This window comes from Xyrauchen texanus, chromosome 28, assembly GCF_025860055.1.
Source record: "Xyrauchen texanus isolate HMW12.3.18 chromosome 28, RBS_HiC_50CHRs, whole genome shotgun sequence".
NCBI classification, from domain to species: Eukaryota; Metazoa; Chordata; class Actinopteri; order Cypriniformes; family Catostomidae; genus Xyrauchen; species Xyrauchen texanus.
This window is the reverse complement of record NC_068303.1, coordinates 22652112-22671256: the sequence shown is the minus strand read 5'-3', so window position 1 is coordinate 22671256 and position 19145 is coordinate 22652112. Positions and strand designations below refer to the sequence as shown.

The window sequence follows — 19145 nt, the reverse complement described above, 5'->3', positions numbered from 1 at the left end:
ATGTAGTAAGTATTACATAATATAATAATACTATATATTAAGTGTGGCTTAAATACTTATGGGGGCTCTGAAATACATAATGCATTCTGGCATAACTAGACATTAAACCCAACCACACAACTCAATACTGAAAGAAGGTTAAAAAATGTCAGGTTAAAAACCATAGAAGTAAAGGGGAGTAGTGGCATGTTTTGAAGGTGTTTCTTGATGGTGTACGTCTAATGACAGACCTCTTGCAGCAATTATGCACTGTCCTGCAATAATTGTAATATTCTAATCTTGCTTTTTCGTTGTTTCCTCAGGAAATCTCAAATGCGCCAGTGAAGAAGTCCATGAGGGAGAAAGCTATTGAGCGCAGGACAGCAAATAAAGAGCACAACAGTAATTTTAAGGCTGGATATGTTCCTATTGAGGAGGAGAGGCTCCACAAGACAGGACTGAGGGGTCGTAAGGGCATCATTGCCATCGGCATTGTCATCCTACTTTTTCTGTTTGCTCTCATTAACCTTATTGTGAGTTTATTGATTGTTTTTTTTTTTTTATTTCAAGTTATCATTTTTATTTGTATAGGGCTTTTCACAACATACATTGTTTTAAAGCAGCTTTACAAAAAATTACGCTCTAACAGAAAATTATGCTATAATGTCTGTGATGTCTTAAAGTCCTCATTGAGCAGTTTAAATGAAAATTTGTTTGAATATCATGCTCAAAAATATTTATTTGAATGTGAATATATGATACTGTAGAATATACTATGACATTATACAGAATGAGTTTAACACATCTCTACTGTTCACTTGAGCACAGAAACTAAATGTCTGAGATGACTGAGTATCAGGGATTCTTTTCATATCAATTTGGAAATAAACTGAAAGTTTTGCATTTCGTTTAGCAAAACAGGTCACTAATCAAATATAAGCAAATTTGTGACATTGACCTTATTAACTCCTTCGTACTGAAGGTCAGATTTCATTGCTTCCATTTATGCACACAAGATGCTCCTTGGAACGTTCTCAAATCATGCTGGGATAACATGCTATATGTCATCAGGTTTTTTAACTTCATGTCAACATGAGTGAATTCTGTCACTAAATCAAAAGGGGGACAAAGCAAATACTGAAATTCATTGAGACAGAAATAATTTCATTTTATGCTAATATTATTTCTAATGTAAAATTTTGTATTCAATAAAAAATGTGTAAAAGAGAAGAATTTTCATCGGTGTTCTCACTATAGATTTTACAACCTGTAGCTAAGCATAATCATTGTGCATTGTAAATACATAAGTTCTCTCCCTCTGTCATTTAAAGATAACCCTTGTGATATGGACGGTGATACGGATAGGTCCTGGAGGTTGCGAAAGTATGGAGTTTCATGAGAGTGGGCTGCTACGTTTCAAACAGAAAGCTGATATGGGAGTGGTCCACCCGCTGCACAAGAGCACGGTGGGCGGCAGGAAGGACCAGGACCTTATCATCACAGGCAACAATAACCCAGTCAGTTAACTTGGTGTCTGACTCTATGTGTTGAACGTTATTGTCAAATCTTTATAGTCTGTGTGATTGTGAGAAAATATGTTTTGATTGACTGTTGTGTGCGAGTTACAGGTGGTGTTCCAACAAGGCAACACAAAGCTGAGCGTAGAGGAAGACAAGACGTCTATCGTTAGCGACTTGGGCATCTCTTTCACTAACCCCCGCACCCAGAAAACTTTCTTCAGCACAGATTTTGACAACCATGAGTTCCACCTGCCCAAAGAGGTCAAAGTTCTCAACGTGAAGAAAGCTTCTACTGAGAGGGTGAGCGTTTCCACCCAAACTCACGGGTCTGCTAGGCAAACTAGTTGTGGTGATTTTGATTCATCTCAGTGACTCGAGTCTTTTGAATCCATTCGCCAAAACAATTTGTTCAGATTCATTCATTGACCATTCCTCAAATTTCACCTTTGCGCCTGTATATGGCACCAAATAACCGTCTTTTACGTTTGGAATTAGTATTTACATTGAACCAAAAGCAGTCATTCACAAACAGAACAAGTCTAATAATCTTTTATTAAAATTTGCATCAACTAACATACTAGAGACTTGCAGCCTAAGCGTTTCCCCCCCAAATTACAACAAAGCATATCTATCATATTCTGAACTGGTGAGCATGACTTTTTCAAGCTATACAAAACAAGACAACAATACTAGTCTACAAAACAATTACGAGTTTCAATAACATAAATATGCAATTGAAATGTGTGGTCATCACTCACTTTTATTCATTTCATCCAGCCCCTTTTCTCGTTGAACGAGATTGACAAACTGATAGAAGGACTTGCAGCTCCTCCTCTCATTCAGTCAGTCAGCAGATGACGGAATCATTAAGTTTGTTTACGAACAAGATGTTTTGTCTCGTTCAGACTCAAATGATGACTACTAGTTCAGTAAAGGGTTCTAACTGTTATATAATCGCTGTTATATAGGAAGACATCTGAACAATTTAGTATGCTATTACAATGCCAGATCGGTACCAGTAATGTTACCTAATCACATCACATCACATTGCATAAATACCTTGCTTCTTGCTAAACTGTCGACATCAACGTTGACTCGAATGTCAGAACAAATCTTACAGTCTTGATATATTTGATATGTGATAGTCTTAGTCGGTTTCTTTTGATCAGACATTTAAAAGGGGTGTATATGGATAGTGACTCAGTGCCATCTTTTGCAGATCACCAGCAATGCATCCTCTGACCTCACTATTAAAGGAGATGGCAAAGCCATTATTCGTGGCAATGAGGGCGTGTACATCATGGGCAAAACTGTGGAGTTCAGCGTGGGTGGGGGCATTGAGCTGAAAGCCGTAAGTTGGATGAAACATATTTCTTTATTTTATTTCAAATAACAAAAAACATTTTTTTTAAAGTGATGTTTATTTTTTTGTCTTTTTTTTACAGGAAAACAGCATTATTCTGAATGGCTCGGTGATGTTCAGTCCTTCACGTATACCAAACTCCTCTCTAGGGGGAGACCTGTACTTCAACGAGGGTCTGGAGAGGTATAAACTTTGCATGTGTGCAGATGGGACCCTGTTCAGAGTGCAGGTCAAATACTCCAACATGGGCTGCCAAACCTCCGATAACCCTTGTGGAGCAGCACACCTATAAAAGAAGGAAGAATACCACAGGACATCGCATGCACATGCTCATTAACAATCTTTGTATGTGCAGTTGATCATCAAAAGCTACTATGAAGATAATCTATTTTTTTGGTATATGTGTGTACACTCACACTACCATCCTCAGAGAAAAACTGGACAACAGTTATAATATTAATATATACAAGGGGAAAAAACACTATATACCCTCACACAATTATTGTCTCACTTTATTGGAGGTCTCAGAAACACACACACCCCTACAATGATAATCAGTCTGCTATAACCATAAACCCGGCCCAGCACAAACAGTCCAGTTTTCTTTTATGTAATAGATTGGCCGAGAGTTCCTTTGCATTATCATTGGCTCATCTCAGTGTTTTACTGCCTTTAAGCTGCCTACACTTCACTGCATGTGCTTTTATATAGTGTATCACAGCACAGTAATTTAGTCCTGTAATTTTCTGAGCAATGTTAATACACACTTTTATGATCCCCTCCTTTCATTTATAACCATCAAATGGGCACATAAAGAGAGGGCTGTTGTTTGATTGGTGTGGATGTTTGCTCTGCCTGCTAGTTGTGTTTATACCATTGCCTGCACCATGTTAGAATATTCAAACCAGTCATGATAGGAGTTTTTTTTTTGTAAATGTATTTGCATATACAGTATCCTGTATGAGAGCAGCTTTGAATTAATTTTTCACTCTGATCTGTCCAAAAGGCCCCCAATTTTACATTGGATATTAAGTGGCTACCCAACAAAGTATTAAACATTTTATTGAACAAAAGTTAACAAAATGTATTTCAAATTCAACATTGAAATATATTCATATGACAAAGAACTGCAACAATAAAATATTGTTATGCCCAACAATAAAAACAAAAATGATCCCGGGTTCAATACAAGTTTAGCTCAATTGACAGCATTCTTGGCATAATGTTGCACAAAAAAAAAAAAGCATTATTCATCCCTCCTTTTCTTTTAAAAAAGGAAAAATCAAGATTACAGTGAGGTTCTTACAATGGAAGTGAATGGGGCCAATTTGAAGGCAGAAATGTGAAGCTTATAATTTTATAAAAGCACTTACATTAATTCTTCTGTTAAACCTTATGTATCATTTAGCTATAACAAGAAAGTTGTTTAAATCATAATCTTTACAGGCATTTTAGGGTTTTAGGGGTTTACATAATCATTGCAAGAAAGTTGTAAAATTGGCTATAATTTTACATACACAACTATACTTACATTGACATATATAACTCTACTTTTGAAACAGTGAGTATTTTAATGTTTACAGATTGCCCCCATTCACTGGCATTGTAAGTGCCTCACTGGAAGCCAGGTTTTTGCTTTTTTCTTTTAAGAAAAGGAGGGACCTGTTGTGTAGAAATGCTTTTTTGTTGTAATCAATATTATGCCACAAATGCTGTCGATTGAGCTTAACTTGCATTAAACCCGGAATATTCCTTTAACATGACATAATTTAGCCTGAATAGGACAACCTATTCCATCCTTCTTAGACAGCATTACAGTGTTGTAATATTCTAAATGGCCTACGATATATTATGAAATTAGTTTTATATCACATATGTTAACTTTGCCATGATTTTAGCATTCTGCCTTTAAAAAAAACATATTTAATCTCTATCATCGGCATAGTCAAATGGTTTCAAGCCACAAGTAATTTAATAAAAACAGTAGATAGTGATACATCAATTGTGGCACATATTTTCATGGATTGTATAATAGCGCCCAGTTACTGTTACCTTATTAGAGTGCCATGGATTAATAATTTTTTTTTAATAACATGTTCGGAGATGTGTACCAATAGCATTTCTTTTGATAAGATAAAAACGGAAAGTATCTACGATATGCACTCACTGAGCACTTAGTTAGGAACACCATGATCTTCTGCTGTTGTAGCCCATCCACCTTAAGGTTTGACGTGTTGTGCATTCTCAGATGCTATTCTGCTCACTACAATTGAGTTATCTGAGTTGCTGTAGCCTTTCTGTCAACTAGAACCAGTCTCGCCATTCTTCGTTGACTTATATCATCTTGAAGGCGTTTCTATCCATAGAACTGTCGCTCACTGGATGTTTTTTGTTTTTGGCATCATTCGGACTAAATTGTAGAGATCCTGTAAAAATTCCAGGAGATCAGCAGTTACATAAATACTCAAATCAGCCCATCTGCTACCACCCATGGAGTCACAAGTTTGAATCCAGTGTGTGCTGAGTGACTCCAGCCAGGTCTCCTTACACAACCAAATTGGCCCGGTTGCTATTGAGGATAGAGTCACATGGAGTGAACTCCTCGTGGTCGCGTTTATTGTTCTCACTCTCAATGGGGCGCGTGGCAAGTTGTGCTTGGATCGCAGAGAGTAGCATGTGTCTCCACATGCTGGGAGTCGCCACGGTGTCATGCACGAAGAACCCTGTGATAAGATGTGCAGATTGACATCTCAGAAGTGGAGGCAACTGAGACTTGTCCTCTGCCACCTGGATTGAGCCACTCATGCCATGGTCGAAATCACTTAGATAACATTTTCCCCATTCTGATAGTTGATGTGAACATTAACTGAAGCTCCTGACCAGAAATCTGCATGATTTTATGCATTGCACTTCTGACACACGATTGGTTGATTATATAATTGCAGGAATAAGAAGGTGTACAGGTGTTCCTAATAAAGTGTACAGTGAGTGGATAATTATATATGTTATGTCAGTGTGATATTTTGTGCAATATAACCGTTACTTGACCTGGTTCATCTTGCTACATGTGTGATATTTATTTTTGCCTTTTTTTAATGGTTATTCCTGAACTAAATATTGTTGTTGCGTTCCAACATAATCATTACTAATGATCACCTGTGCTTAAGAGACAAATGTCAGATGTGACTTTAATCTTTTAAACTCTGCAGTGGAGTAGTATGTTGTGTTCGAAATCTCTGTATCTGATCTCTAATGATATGTACACATATCATATCTTTTAGGAAAACACTGTAATGTCAGACGTTTGTCACAATTCTTGTTTTGAAAGAAAGAGAAAACCAATGCTTTCATATTGCAATTGTTAATAAAGAAAAATGCAGATTTTGTTTGAAAAAATTATGTTTTTTGGATGCTTTGGACTGTCAGACAAACATTCGGATCCTTTGTAAAGATAACAAATGTTAAGCATATTTTGCCATTGCAAACTTTATCATGTGGCCTCTGAGCTAAGATATTAATTTGCATGTCAAGTATTAAAGTAAATGATTGGATGACAACTGAAATCACTCCCAGAGCAAATCATATCTATTTTTTTTCTCCTTTTTTTTTCATTTAGGCAACATAACAGTTAACATTAACATTTCATGTTTTATTTTTATTTTTTTATATTTTGAAAATGTAATTTTCTGTCATAAAAATTCTTGGGAGGGAGCAACCAAGGTAAGACATTAACTGAGGCAAGTGAGTGATTGTGGAAAGGTGTGTGTTTGTGTGTCTCAGGTGCCATAACACTATTCAGACTTTGATCTTAGGGAAGTTGGAGTTAAAGTAAAAGAATTTCATGGTCACTTTCAGTGTATTGTTGGTAATTACTCAGATCTACAGTCACAAGATTACCTGAGCTGAGCTGACCAGAGCATTGCTGTCATAGAAAGGTTAGATTTGAACTAATACTTCACCCATGCTATGATTGTAAGCATATTTTTCATGCAGTGTATCTATTAAACATATAAAGTTTTCACTTAAATTTTCCCTTAAACTTGGTCAAGTACAGAATTGTGGTTTAATAATTTATAATTTGTATAAATATATATAACCTTATCTTTAAATGTTTGCATGCAATGTAATGGATTTCAGTCGACTTCACCACTTATGTTTAAAGGAATAGTTCGCTCATAATGAATATTCTGACACAATTTACTCATGCTTATGTTGTTCCATACCTATATGACCTTCTTTCAAATGTTGAACAGAAAAGGAAATGTTTTTATAAATATCCTGGGTCATCTTTTTTTGTGTGTGTGTGTGTTGTCGCAAGAACTTTTGTGTTGATTAAAGCTAAAAATAAAGCAAGTTCTCGTGTGATCAGACATGCCACTGTGAATGAGCCTTTCTCATGCACTCATGAACTCGCAACAGACGTCAAGATTTTCACTAACAAATGAAATCGGTTTGATTCACTAAAACCTATTGTTTGCCTTCAGAAGGTTTGATGACGCACAAGCCAAATGGACTACTTTATAATACATTCGGGTGCTTAAGTGAGGCATTATCCACTGCCATTTTATTGAAAAAGTGGCCCTTGGTGTTCCACATAAGAATATTATACAGGTTTTAATTAATGTGAGTAAATTATGACAGAATTTTCATATTTTGTTTTAACAATTTCTTTAAAAATTATTTAATGTTCAGTAAAAAGATTGTCCTTTGTACCATACAGCAGTCATTTTAAAACTTCCATTGTCTCTTGTTGTGTTCAGGGCTGACTATAATGTCAGCGTTCAGGTCAGTGGTTGGTGTGGCTGTGTTCCTTCTCCAACTCTGGGGCACAAACTCTTTCCCCACCTCCCATGGCTGTCCTGTTCCCTGCCTGTGCCAGCGAGGTCCTCTCCTTAACTGTTCCTCTTTGGGCCTAACCATGGCTCCAGCAAGCATCCCAGCAACTGCAGTTTCCTTGAACATATCCGATAATGCCCTGCGTACATTGATTCCTCTCAGTTCTGGTCATGTGAAGTTGAAGGGATTCCTGCACCTCTGGGTGGGAAGTAATGCTTTGAAGAGTCTGTCTCTTTTTTTGAGGAAGGAATGGTCAGGCACTAGGACCCTGTCAAGTGGAGAAGGAATGCATGTCATGGGCACCTGACCTTCAGTTACTGTCTGCTGAAAGAAACCATTTAAAAAATCTTCCAAGGGGTATGTGCACCAATCAAATTTTTGTAAACATACTAGCATGTTACACTTTACCTTCCAGCATTAGTAATGAGTATGCTACAATGTACATGTAAATATGAGCAATGTAAAAAGTTGTAACCTGCAATTTTTACCTTAAAGTATTGTTCTGTGTTCAATACAAGTGAAGCCAAATCAACAGCATTTATGGCATAATGATTACCACAAAAAATGAATCACTTGTTTATTTTAAAAGCAAAAATTACAGTTTCAGTGAGGCACTTACAATGGAAGTGAATGTGGCCAGCCCATAAACATTCAAATACACATTGTTTCAAAATATAGCCACAAGACGTAAACATTATGCATTATAAAATTGCGTATTAACCTTATCTGTTTAAAGTTATAGCCAAAATAACAACTTTGTTGCCATGACAATATAATAATGGTAAACCTTGTAATTGATTTTATCACTAAAATGAATTTAAACGAAGTTATTCTCACACCAGGGTCATGTTAACATGTATAACAGCATCTTATTTGTTTTTCGAGAGAGCACTAATTCTAAGTGCAATTTTCGTCTGTGTGTGTGTATGCGAGCAAATTGTGGGTGTATTGTATGTTAATGGAGAGGCGCAAAGCAAAATTTGCAATTTTCCTGAGAAATAGGTCATTGCGTTAAGATGTTTCAAAAGCATGTATTTTTTCAACGCAAAGTCTAAACTCAGTTCCTGCATTTGAAGTTTGGAGATTCCACCAGCAAGTGGCAATAAATGTCCAAACTCTGAAAATATAGCGGAACATCAAATTATCAAGTCAAGTCAAGTCAATTTTATTTGTATAGCGCCTTTCACAACACACATCGTTTCAAAGCAGCTTTACAGAAGATCAGCATTAACAGATGATAAAACTGTAATGTCTATAAAGTCGATGAATCATCATTGTGTAATTAGATAAAATATGATCGTTTATCATGTTTAAAAATAAATAATTAAATACTTACTCATAAAATTATGTCCATGTAGATCACTGTTGAAACCGTGATTATTCATTCTAAAAATAATTTAAATATCTCTTTTTTTCTCACTCCAATCTTGGATTTTTGAGAATCACAGGCCTCTCTTTCTCTCATACAAATGCATAAACACAAAACCCACACACACACACACACACACTCCACCCTGTGGTAAATGACTGCATCATCAGTGGAACTTTGCTCTGTGCGATTATGGGATTTTCTGAGATGTTAGATTCCATTTAAAATAGTCAGATGGTCCACCCTCAGGAAGTTAAATATTCACCTGTGACATAACTACAAGGAATGGGCGCCTCATTCCAGTGCCTCATAACGGCTGTAAAAGAGTAATAATGGTCTAAAACACATTCCAGAGTAATTTATTATGTCCTTGTATTTTGACCAACCTGCAAATTTAAAGGGAATATGTTCCCTTAGGCTTGATTATAAACAAAGCATTTGAATAATGTTTTAAATTGTGTTCTTTGATTTAAGTTAAGCTCTTTAGCAGATCCGAATCCAGGAGACTTCAGGCAGCCTCTGAGCACTGTGAGCTAGGAAAGATGATGGTGTCTCAGTGTTTTTCAGCTCTTTATGATTCAGAGCAGATCTTTGTCTCTCTGATAAACCCCTGTCCAGCAGTCTCTAAGGTTTCAGCTCAACAGTCAATATGTTTCCTCAAATATGCTAAAAATTCTCCATCTCTCTTCTCTGACATGCATACCACAGCCAGTACTTTTACAGTTTTATGGTTCAAGACTTCCACTGGTTTTCTGGTTCATGATTCTGGGTCACGCATTAAAGCAGTTTTAACAGTGTCCTGCAGTGGTGGAACATGCTATAATTTATCTAAATGTATTTTATTTTTTAATTCCAATTTCCCAATTGTTTTATAATTATTATACCTGCCGTATTAATGATCTTATAATAGTGGAATTATATGGAATACAGTATTTGCACTCATTTAAAATTAGAACGTTCACTTTGACACGTCCAGTGTAGACAGCCTTGCGACATGGCATCTCTCTCTTCTGGTGTAGACATGGTGTTATATGCAATGATGTATTGAAGCACTGATCACCCTGAAACTGACCATAACCATAACAAACAAGCCCATAAAATCATTATCACCACAACTTACCACAATGTGTTTTCTTAAGTTGGATCCATAATTCCATATGCTGAAATCTCTGCTTGTTTAGGTGTTGAATGAAGGCATCACATAACTTAATTCTTATTCATTGTTTGGAGTGAAGAAAGTGTTTATTTTGAGCTCTTACTGCTGCAGAGCTGTAAAGTTCCAGGTGTTGTAAAAGTCCAATAAACAAATCTCTCAATAAATTACGCATTTATTAACACTTAGTGAATTAAAACAATAATGTAACAACATTAATAGTAATAGTATGGTTTTTATTGGTTTTACATTTTTATTACAAATTTACTTAAGTCAAATTACCCACAATCAAACCTACTATTAAAAGTACATTATCTCCAAAACATTTACCCTCAAGTAAATGTAACTAAATTTCACTGAGTAAATGTAGCATGTTACTACTCACCTTTGTCTTTGTAAGGTGTTGCTATGGCAAAACATATATTGGCCTAACCAGACATGTACAGCTGAGATAAGTCTGGGTGCAGGTAAACACTTGACTTGTGTGGGACAATTACCACCCAGAGCCTGGCAAAGCTTGACCTTAAAACAATTAAAACCACTTGTAGGTGTATCTTTCTGCTTTGTGAGACACTCCCATAAGACATCTTATCAGTCAATCTGATAACACCTATTCCATTACACAGTTTCTTTTCAGCCATCCATTGTTTTTTTTTTTTCTTTTTCCATTTGATGCATTATCAAGATTTGGATTTTGGCCAAGGATATAGTATACATAGAAACATTCTGTATAGGCCATATTCAGTAGGTATTATGACAATATCTGAGCATGGCACAAACAAATTATACTGATTAAATGTTTCTGATTTTGCAAACTAATAAAAAAATATTTTTTTTATGCAACTCCCTAACCCCGAAAGTATGCACTGATATTTTACTAGAAGGTCTATTCGTGTATGGTTGTTAATCATTGCATCATATGTTTACCTTGTCATGAATATTTTTCCATCAGGACTGGGCTGCGTGAAGTCTCTAAAGATTCTTCAGCTATCTTATAACCAGATATCTGAGCTAGTTCCTGCTGACCTCGCCAACTGCACTAATCTGAAAGAGCTCCATCTTCAGCATAACCTCATCAGAAGCATTCACCCACATGCCTTTATAGACCTAAAACAGCTCCAGGTAAAGCCACTTCAAAACTGTTACACTTCTTTATGTTTAATTTTAATATCCATCACATGGTACTGTCCTCTTTTACATGAGTAAATCATTATGAGCTAAAAGTGATTTGTTAAACATGTCTGGGAGTTTGCTCTCCCTAGTGGGGTATTACAATTGGATCAGAGTCTTTTCCAAACGTTCCAGTGCGTGGAAGAAAAACATACAAACTGGTCTGACCAAACAAGCCCAAGATAAGCATAAATAATCTTTTCCCCATAATTATTAAAATGCTTCACACAAACAACTGGCCCTCTAAATCAATAAATACATTTTTCTCTGTTGCGCACACATGCACACATACGCCTATGGAAAAAAGGAAAACACAGGGCAAACGTTAAAACAAACACCAATTAATAATGTCATTATATAGATTGTTACAGCTATTTTTAGTCAACAGGGTTGGGAGGGTTACTTTTGAAATGTATTCCACTACAGATTACAGAATACATGATGTAAAATGTCATTTGTAAAGTATTCTGTTAGATTACTCAAGGTCAGTAACATATTCTGAATACTTTAGATTACTTCTTCAGCACTGGTAGATTTTTGTCACTTGTTTTGACTATAAAAACTCTGCCAGTACAGTAAGACAAATACACATGTTAATTAATCAAATTGATCTTGTTTTAAGGATTTTTAGAAGTTTTTACAGGAAAAGAATACAAAAATTATTATCAAGAATATGATTTTGGCCCTAATATCAAAGATCTTACTAGAAATATAAATAATTATGATCCAATGTGAATTTTCTTAATAAAACAATATGATCGAGTCTGGTAATATGTGCATGTAAAATGGCTAGAAATAGGATTTTAGCTTAGCATAAAACTGACAATTTACACAAGGTTTATTTCTATTTCTTGTGCTCTAAACTTACTTCTCTGTCTGCTCGTATGAACACATCATAAGAAAGTGTTTCACCGCTGTTCAAATGCACTTTGGATCACATAATTTATATGTATAAATGTTTTCCATCTGAAAGGACTAAATATTAAATGAAACAAATGACAATAAAACACAAAGTAATCTGATCAGTAATCAAGATTCTTTTTGAATGTAACTGTATTCTAAATACCAATGATTTAAATTGTAACTGTAGTGGAATGAAGTTACTTATATTTTGTATATTAAATACATAATCCCATTACATGTATTCTGTTACTCCCCAACCCTACTGGTCAGTTATACTTTGTGCTATGTGGATATAATATGTGCTATTATAATAAGTGGACATGGCAACACTGTTTTCCAAGAACCCTCTTTTGACAGTTTATAATTGGTAATTGCTATAGACCCCTGCGATAGACTGGCGACCTGTCCAGGGTGTCCCCCGCCTTTCGCCCAGTGTTAGCTGGGATAGGCTCCAGCCCCCCGCGACCCTGTACACAGGATAAGCGGTTGACGATGGATGGATGGATGGATGGAATTGCTATAGACTTTGTAGTTATGGCATATATCAAATCATCTAGACAAGTTACCATAAAAAATGTACATCTTAACTAAAGCTTTACTTAATTTTTGAACAAACTTTAACATACATTATCTTTGACATACTATTCCATCTAGGTCCTTGATCTGAGCTATAACCTCCTGGCCACCATACCTGTCCCTGCATACCAGTCTCTGAGGAACCTGAATGCCTTGGTGGATGTCTCCTTTAACAAATGGATATGTGATTGCAACTTACAGACCTTGAGAAGATGGATAGTCTTTGATACTGAAGTGGGTGATGCTTCCTGGCAAGTGGTGTGTGCTTCTCCACCAGAACATTCTGGAAAAGATCTGATTCATCTGAAGGACTCGGATCTCACTTGTCCAACACATGACTACAGCACATCTGCTCACTATCAGAATGTGATTTTGGATGAAGGGATGCAGATATTAATTTCTTGCTGTAATGGCAGTCAAGGTGTTACTTCTAATATTATGTATTCTATGTCTCTTAAAAGGATAGTTCACCAAAAAAACAAACAATTATAATAAATTCTGTCATCATTTAAATCACCTTCATGTTGTTAAAAATGGTCAACTATCCCTTAAGTATACAACCAATTTTTTTTTTTTCAATTATTAATGCAACTCCTAAAACTTGTGCACACAATTTAAGCTCTGATACATTTGGTGATAAATTCCCTGTTGTTGTTTTTTCTTTTATGCCAGATTACATGCAGTTTCATTGGTGGACTCCGCACGGCCAAGTTACAGATAATCAGCCAGAGCTTCTCATTAAGGACATCACAGAGGAGTATGCAGGACTTTACATATGTGTTTCGGGTCTCCAGTGGAAGCACATCTCAGTTTTTTATCTACATGTCTACAAAATAGGAAGTGAATCAAGACAACGTAGGGATGCACCAGCTATCACAGATGATAGTACTAGGCAAGATGGGAATATAAATGTGCAAAGGATTGATGGTGTCGTACGGCAGGAGAAATGGTCTGAGTCAGATTTTGTCCTTGCTGTGTGCCTCTCTGTCATCATCACATTCATTGTAGCTTTTATCATTGGTGTTCTTTTGAGACCACTGCTGGACAAATTATGGAAAAGAATACGACCCAAGAGGCAATCTACTCCTCCAACAGCCTCGAGGACTTCTTCCACTGGACCCCAGATATATGTGAATGAGGGATATTCTGATCAGAGTGACCAAGAACAAGAAGTGAGAGTCGGTTCGAGAGTTACATTTGGTGGAATCACAGAAGTGGAGGAACAAGGGAATAATGTGCCTTATTATGTCACTGTAGAAGATAATGGTCCAGATGGTTCCTCTGAAAGCAACACTGAGGTTGATCTTACATATGAGAACATACAGAAAAAGAATGGGAGACAGAATTCTCCTGAGGTGGAGAAGCATAGAGGAAGAGCAGACAGCAGTAGAAGTAGCGCACTGCAGGAGAGCAAAGTTAATGCTTTAGTAATTAATACTAAGTCATTGGCATCCAGCTCAACAGAAGAGAGAACAAATGCTCAAAATACAGATGTCAAGGACTTTAAGCCAATTCCAGATGCAGATGACCTCGAATTAAAGAGAAGAAGCAGTTCATCATCATCACACAGTTCAGAATCATCACACTCAAGACAAAGCCAGGAGATTAACTTTTCCGCTGAACAAAGCATTGACCCTCCTACTGTCAATTTATCTGCAATTGAAACAAACAAAAAGGCTATAATATCAAGATTTACAAAAGAGACCTTTTCAGACTGGTTAACCAGGCTGACAGAACAGAATGTTGATGATTTGGATCCAGAATTGTGGAATGACAGCGGAGAGAGCTTTTCTTTCAATGAAGGGTCTGAAAGATCAAGTATTCAAGATCTCTCCAGCTCTGTGTTAGTACAACCATTGAAAGATGATAACACATGGAGGCAACACAAACCCGAATCACCCTCTGACAAAATATACTTAGATAAAAAATTTGGTAAAAACATTTCTGTTGAAAGTGTACAGCAGTTTGAGCACGCTGACATACTAAGCTCTAATTCAAGTGAATGTGGTGATAGTGAAGGTGGACCAAACAATTATACAATAAACTCAGTGTTGGAGGAAGAATCAGAGATCGTTATTGAATCAGATACAGGAAATGGTGCCAGCCTTGCCACTCTTAACAGATTCAGTACTGTTGAAGATATCACTAGAAATGAAAACTCACAACAGGGTGCTGGAATTCTTATCAAACAAGAGACCATCACCTTGGACCCTTATGACATCCATTTGACTTTTACTCATGGAGACAGTGTTGATGACAGGATGCTTACTGATGAAACAAAGAGCAAGAGTGAAGATGTGAATGATTTCTATGTGAACATATCAGGAAGAAATCGCAGTCATGAGGGCCTTCCACAATACCTTGTCCATCCGGTCTATAGGACAAAACAAAATAGACTGAATAGAGCCCATGATACTGATAGATTAAGTACTGACAGTTCCAGTGAAGATGAAGAGCAATTTACAGAGTACCCAAGAAAATTAGATATTAAAATAGAACCTGGGATAAATACAGAATCCATCACATCAAGCAAAAACGTAGACAACGTCCTCAACCTTGACTTTGACAACTCCTCTAGCAGCACAGATGTATTTGAGGAGAAACGTACCAAAGGTAAAACTGGTCTAAGAGCGTTAAGTGCTCTATTATTTAACAGACACGGAAATGAAGCAAATAACAGGAATGTTCAACCACAAGTCCGAACTGGGTCAACAAATAATGTAGATGTTGGAAGAACTGTAGGATTTATTGGTCCAACTTTCAACAGGCACACAAAGTTACCTGAGGAAAGGGTCCAACAAACTACTGATGAGAACAGTTTATTTGGCTGTATTGGGCTGTCTTTTGATCAGTTGCCAAGACCTAAAAAATCCATTTTGTTTGCAATCTCTGATTCTCAATCACCAAACCAATTATCATCTCTTCCCTCAAAAGATACAGGAAATGCACAAAAAGAAAATGCAGAATCTGAATCCAGAAGAACAAGTCTTAACTCTTCATCTGAGGAAAGTAGTCTCAATGCAAAAAATGAGGAGAACATTTTATTTGGACAGAGTTTATCCCTTAATCAACAACCAAAAGTGAAAAGGTACATTCACTTCTCACATTCTAATCCTCATCCTAAAGTCCAATTGCCATCTCCTCCACTAACCAAAAAGTTAGTTACACCTGACTTTATAGTAAACAACGAGTCCAGGAGATCCAGTTCTTCATTGGAAGATGACACCAAACAAACCACTGAAGTTGAAAATTTCTTTGGGCAAGTGGATGTTGCTTATGATGGATTTCAGAAACTAAAAAGATACATTGAATTCTCACACACTGATCCTTATTCCACAACACAGCCTTTGAACAAACAAAGTATTTCACCTGTTTTGGCACAACTCGAATCAAGTTCAAGAACGTCATCTGAAGATGAAGTCAAACCCACATCTAAAGAAGACAATTTCTTTGAGAAGATAGATGTATCTCTTGATAGAGTGCCAAAGGTGAAGAGACACATTCAATTTAATCAGCCTGAATCTTACTTTCCAACTTTATCATTTTCAACTCATTCAACCATGAAACTTGAGGTGGAGACAAGTTCAAGCACACCTATCAGGTCTGATGTCAAACCTGATCCTAAGGACAACAATTTCTTTGGGCAAAAAAGCATGTATCTTGATAAAGTGCAGAAGGTTAAACGATCAATTCAGTTTACACAGTCCAAACCTCATTGTCCAACTCTGCCAGCATTTTCTTCTTCCTCAACAAAGAGGATGACACATGAGATAACTGAAGATAACACTGATACATCCCCTGTACAGGAAGAGGAGGAAGAAAACTTCTTCAGGGAAATAGGGGTATCTTCTAATGGAGTTTCAAATGTAAAAAGATACATCGCATTTAAACAGTTTGATCCTTCTTCCCCTAAAGCTGAGGCCACATCTGAGGGAGAAAAACATTCTATGCATTCCAGCACCTCTAAAGATAATGTCAGATCTCAGAATAATGGTGATACTTTCTTTGATAAAATTGGTGTATCGTTTGACGGTGTACCAAAGGTAAAACAATATCTTCAGCTTAAGGGACCTGAACCTCATCCACACCAAACTCAGTCCACATCTCTTTCTTCAACCTCAGGGGTAGTTATACCTGGGATAGTGGGAACTGAGTTCAGGGGAACCAGTTCATCGTTTGAGAATCATGGTAATCCTACAGCAAAGGAAAATGAGTTCTTTGGAGAACTAGGTATCTCTCTTGATAGAGTACCACAAATAAAGAGATTTCTTCAATTTAAACAACCTATTTCTCATTTACCAGTTGTACCTCACACCACTTCTTCAAATACACTACATGGTATACCTGAGGAGCAAATTAAAACAGAATCAACTAGACTGACCACTTCATTTGAGGATAATGTCACAACTACTGAGAAAGACAATTTCTTTGTCCAACTAGGAGTACCAAAAGTTGATAGAGTACCAAAATTTAAGAGATATATTAATTTCACACAGCCTGAAAGTGAATCCCCTGCTCAGGCAACAAATGTTCTTTCATCTCAAAGAGTCAGCATATCTGGGGTATCTAAAGAAACAAGGAGATCAAGCAGTTCATCTGAAGATGATGTTAAACCATTTACTAATAATAGAAATACCATTGAAGAACCAGGTGAATCTCTTGACAAAGTCCCAAAAGTAAAGAGATACATTAAGCTTAAACAATTTGAAAATGATTCACCTGCGATGTCAACATTTACACCTTTAAGCAAGGTAAAACCCATAAAGTTGACAGAAACAGAATTGAGCAGATCCAACACAATAACTGAAGATGATGTACAACCAGCAAACAGGGAGAACCAAACAGAATCAAGAAGAATGAGCTCTTCATCGGAGGATGATGCCACACTAACTGCTAAGCAAGACAATTTCTTTGGGCAAACAGGAGCATCTCTCAACAGAGTACCAAAAGTTAAAAAATATATCCATTTTACACCGACTGAACGCCATTCCCCTGCTCAGTCAACAAGTGCTCTTTCAAATAAAAAAGTCAGTATATCTGAAGAAGCTAGAGAAACATGGAGATACAGCACTTCATCTGATGAAGATGTTAAACAAAGCAGTAATGATGACAATTTCTTTAGAGGTGTATCTCTTGACAAAAGCTCAAAGGTAAAGAGATACGTTGCATTCTCAAAGTCTGAATCATATTCTCAAACTCAGTCACAAGCTGAATCAACTCTTCAAACTCTGCAACAATCTCAAAGGTTAAACACACAACATCTTGGTCCAGTGGTAAAAACAGAACCTTGTTCCTTACCTGAACATGATGTTCAACCCAAAAATTATGAAAATAATTTCTATGGACAGATAGACACCTCTTTCAATCAACTGCCGAAGGTAAAAAGATTTGTTGAGTTCAAACAGCATGAGCTTCACCTCCCAGTTAAGTCTTCATTTATGGAGGTATCACCTGTCTTAATGAAAAAAGGGTCTGCTTCAGTAATAAAGACTGAATCTGAATCATGGAGATCTGATTTTAGTTACAAAGACAACATTATAACAAGAGAGTCTATAGACAGATCGGTAGAACAGACTGGCCTAAAACCAGAATTGAGGGAATTGATGTCCCATCCACAAAAAACCCCACCTTCCCTTGAGCAGGATGCCAGAGAGTATCTGAGAGACAATTCTCAAGTCCGTCAGAGGCAAGAACGGAGACGTTTACTCCAGCAAAGAAGAAAGGCATTGGACCAATTCGGCATTGATTCCCTATCTTCTTTGACACAAGAGGGTGAAAAGAAGGACAGTAGCTCATTTGTGGATTATGGAGGAGCAACATCATTCCACACAGAAATCACTTACAGCAATGTCTCTACAGGGAATCCTGTAACATCTAGACGCACAGATGTAGCCGAAGTTCCAGGATTACAGGGCCTTAAAATGAGGAATATCTCACCAGTCAGTTCAAAGTCAGCAACTCCTAATAATAAAGAGTTTTTAATTTAGATCAAGAGGCATATGTTGACTTGTAATTTTGTCAACGTTATGATCCTTTTCAAATCTAGTCTTTGTAAGCTTGTGGAACTAATGAGAGGTTACTGACATAGTATTGTAAATACAAATGTAATATAACTGTGAACATAACCTAAAGTTATCATATTATGAGCTCAGTACTCTTTGAATTAAGTATTCAAAACGAAGTATGAATTTTTATAATAAGAATGTGTTGTATAAAAATGTAATCACTTTCTGTTGATTTTAGCTGTATGAAATAGCAAAAATAAAAAACCCAAAG

General features: G+C 36.6%; 2 protein-coding genes across 2 annotated transcripts in view; both read left to right on the top strand.

Annotated features, from left to right (window-relative positions):
* The window catches only part of LOC127622345 (beta-sarcoglycan-like), a 9438-nt gene extending 2206 nt beyond the window's left edge, over positions 1 to 7232 (top strand). The window contains exons 3-7 of the mRNA XM_052096429.1: positions 303 to 512; positions 1311 to 1496; positions 1608 to 1799; positions 2719 to 2850; positions 2945 to 7232. Coding sequence (XP_051952389.1) covers positions 303 to 512; positions 1311 to 1496; positions 1608 to 1799; positions 2719 to 2850; positions 2945 to 3154 — 930 coding nt within the window. The 3' untranslated portion in view covers positions 3155 to 7232. The remainder of the gene's footprint in view (positions 1 to 302; positions 513 to 1310; positions 1497 to 1607; positions 1800 to 2718; positions 2851 to 2944) is intronic.
* On the top strand, positions 6668 to 19145 carry LOC127622342 (uncharacterized). The gene is made up of 5 exons (XM_052096422.1): positions 6668 to 6797; positions 7623 to 8055; positions 11173 to 11342; positions 12948 to 13290; positions 13542 to 19145. Exons 2-5 carry the CDS (start codon positions 7989 to 7991, stop codon positions 18854 to 18856), a joined length of 5895 nt encoding a protein of 1964 aa, XP_051952382.1. The 5' UTR covers positions 6668 to 6797; positions 7623 to 7988; the 3' UTR covers positions 18857 to 19145.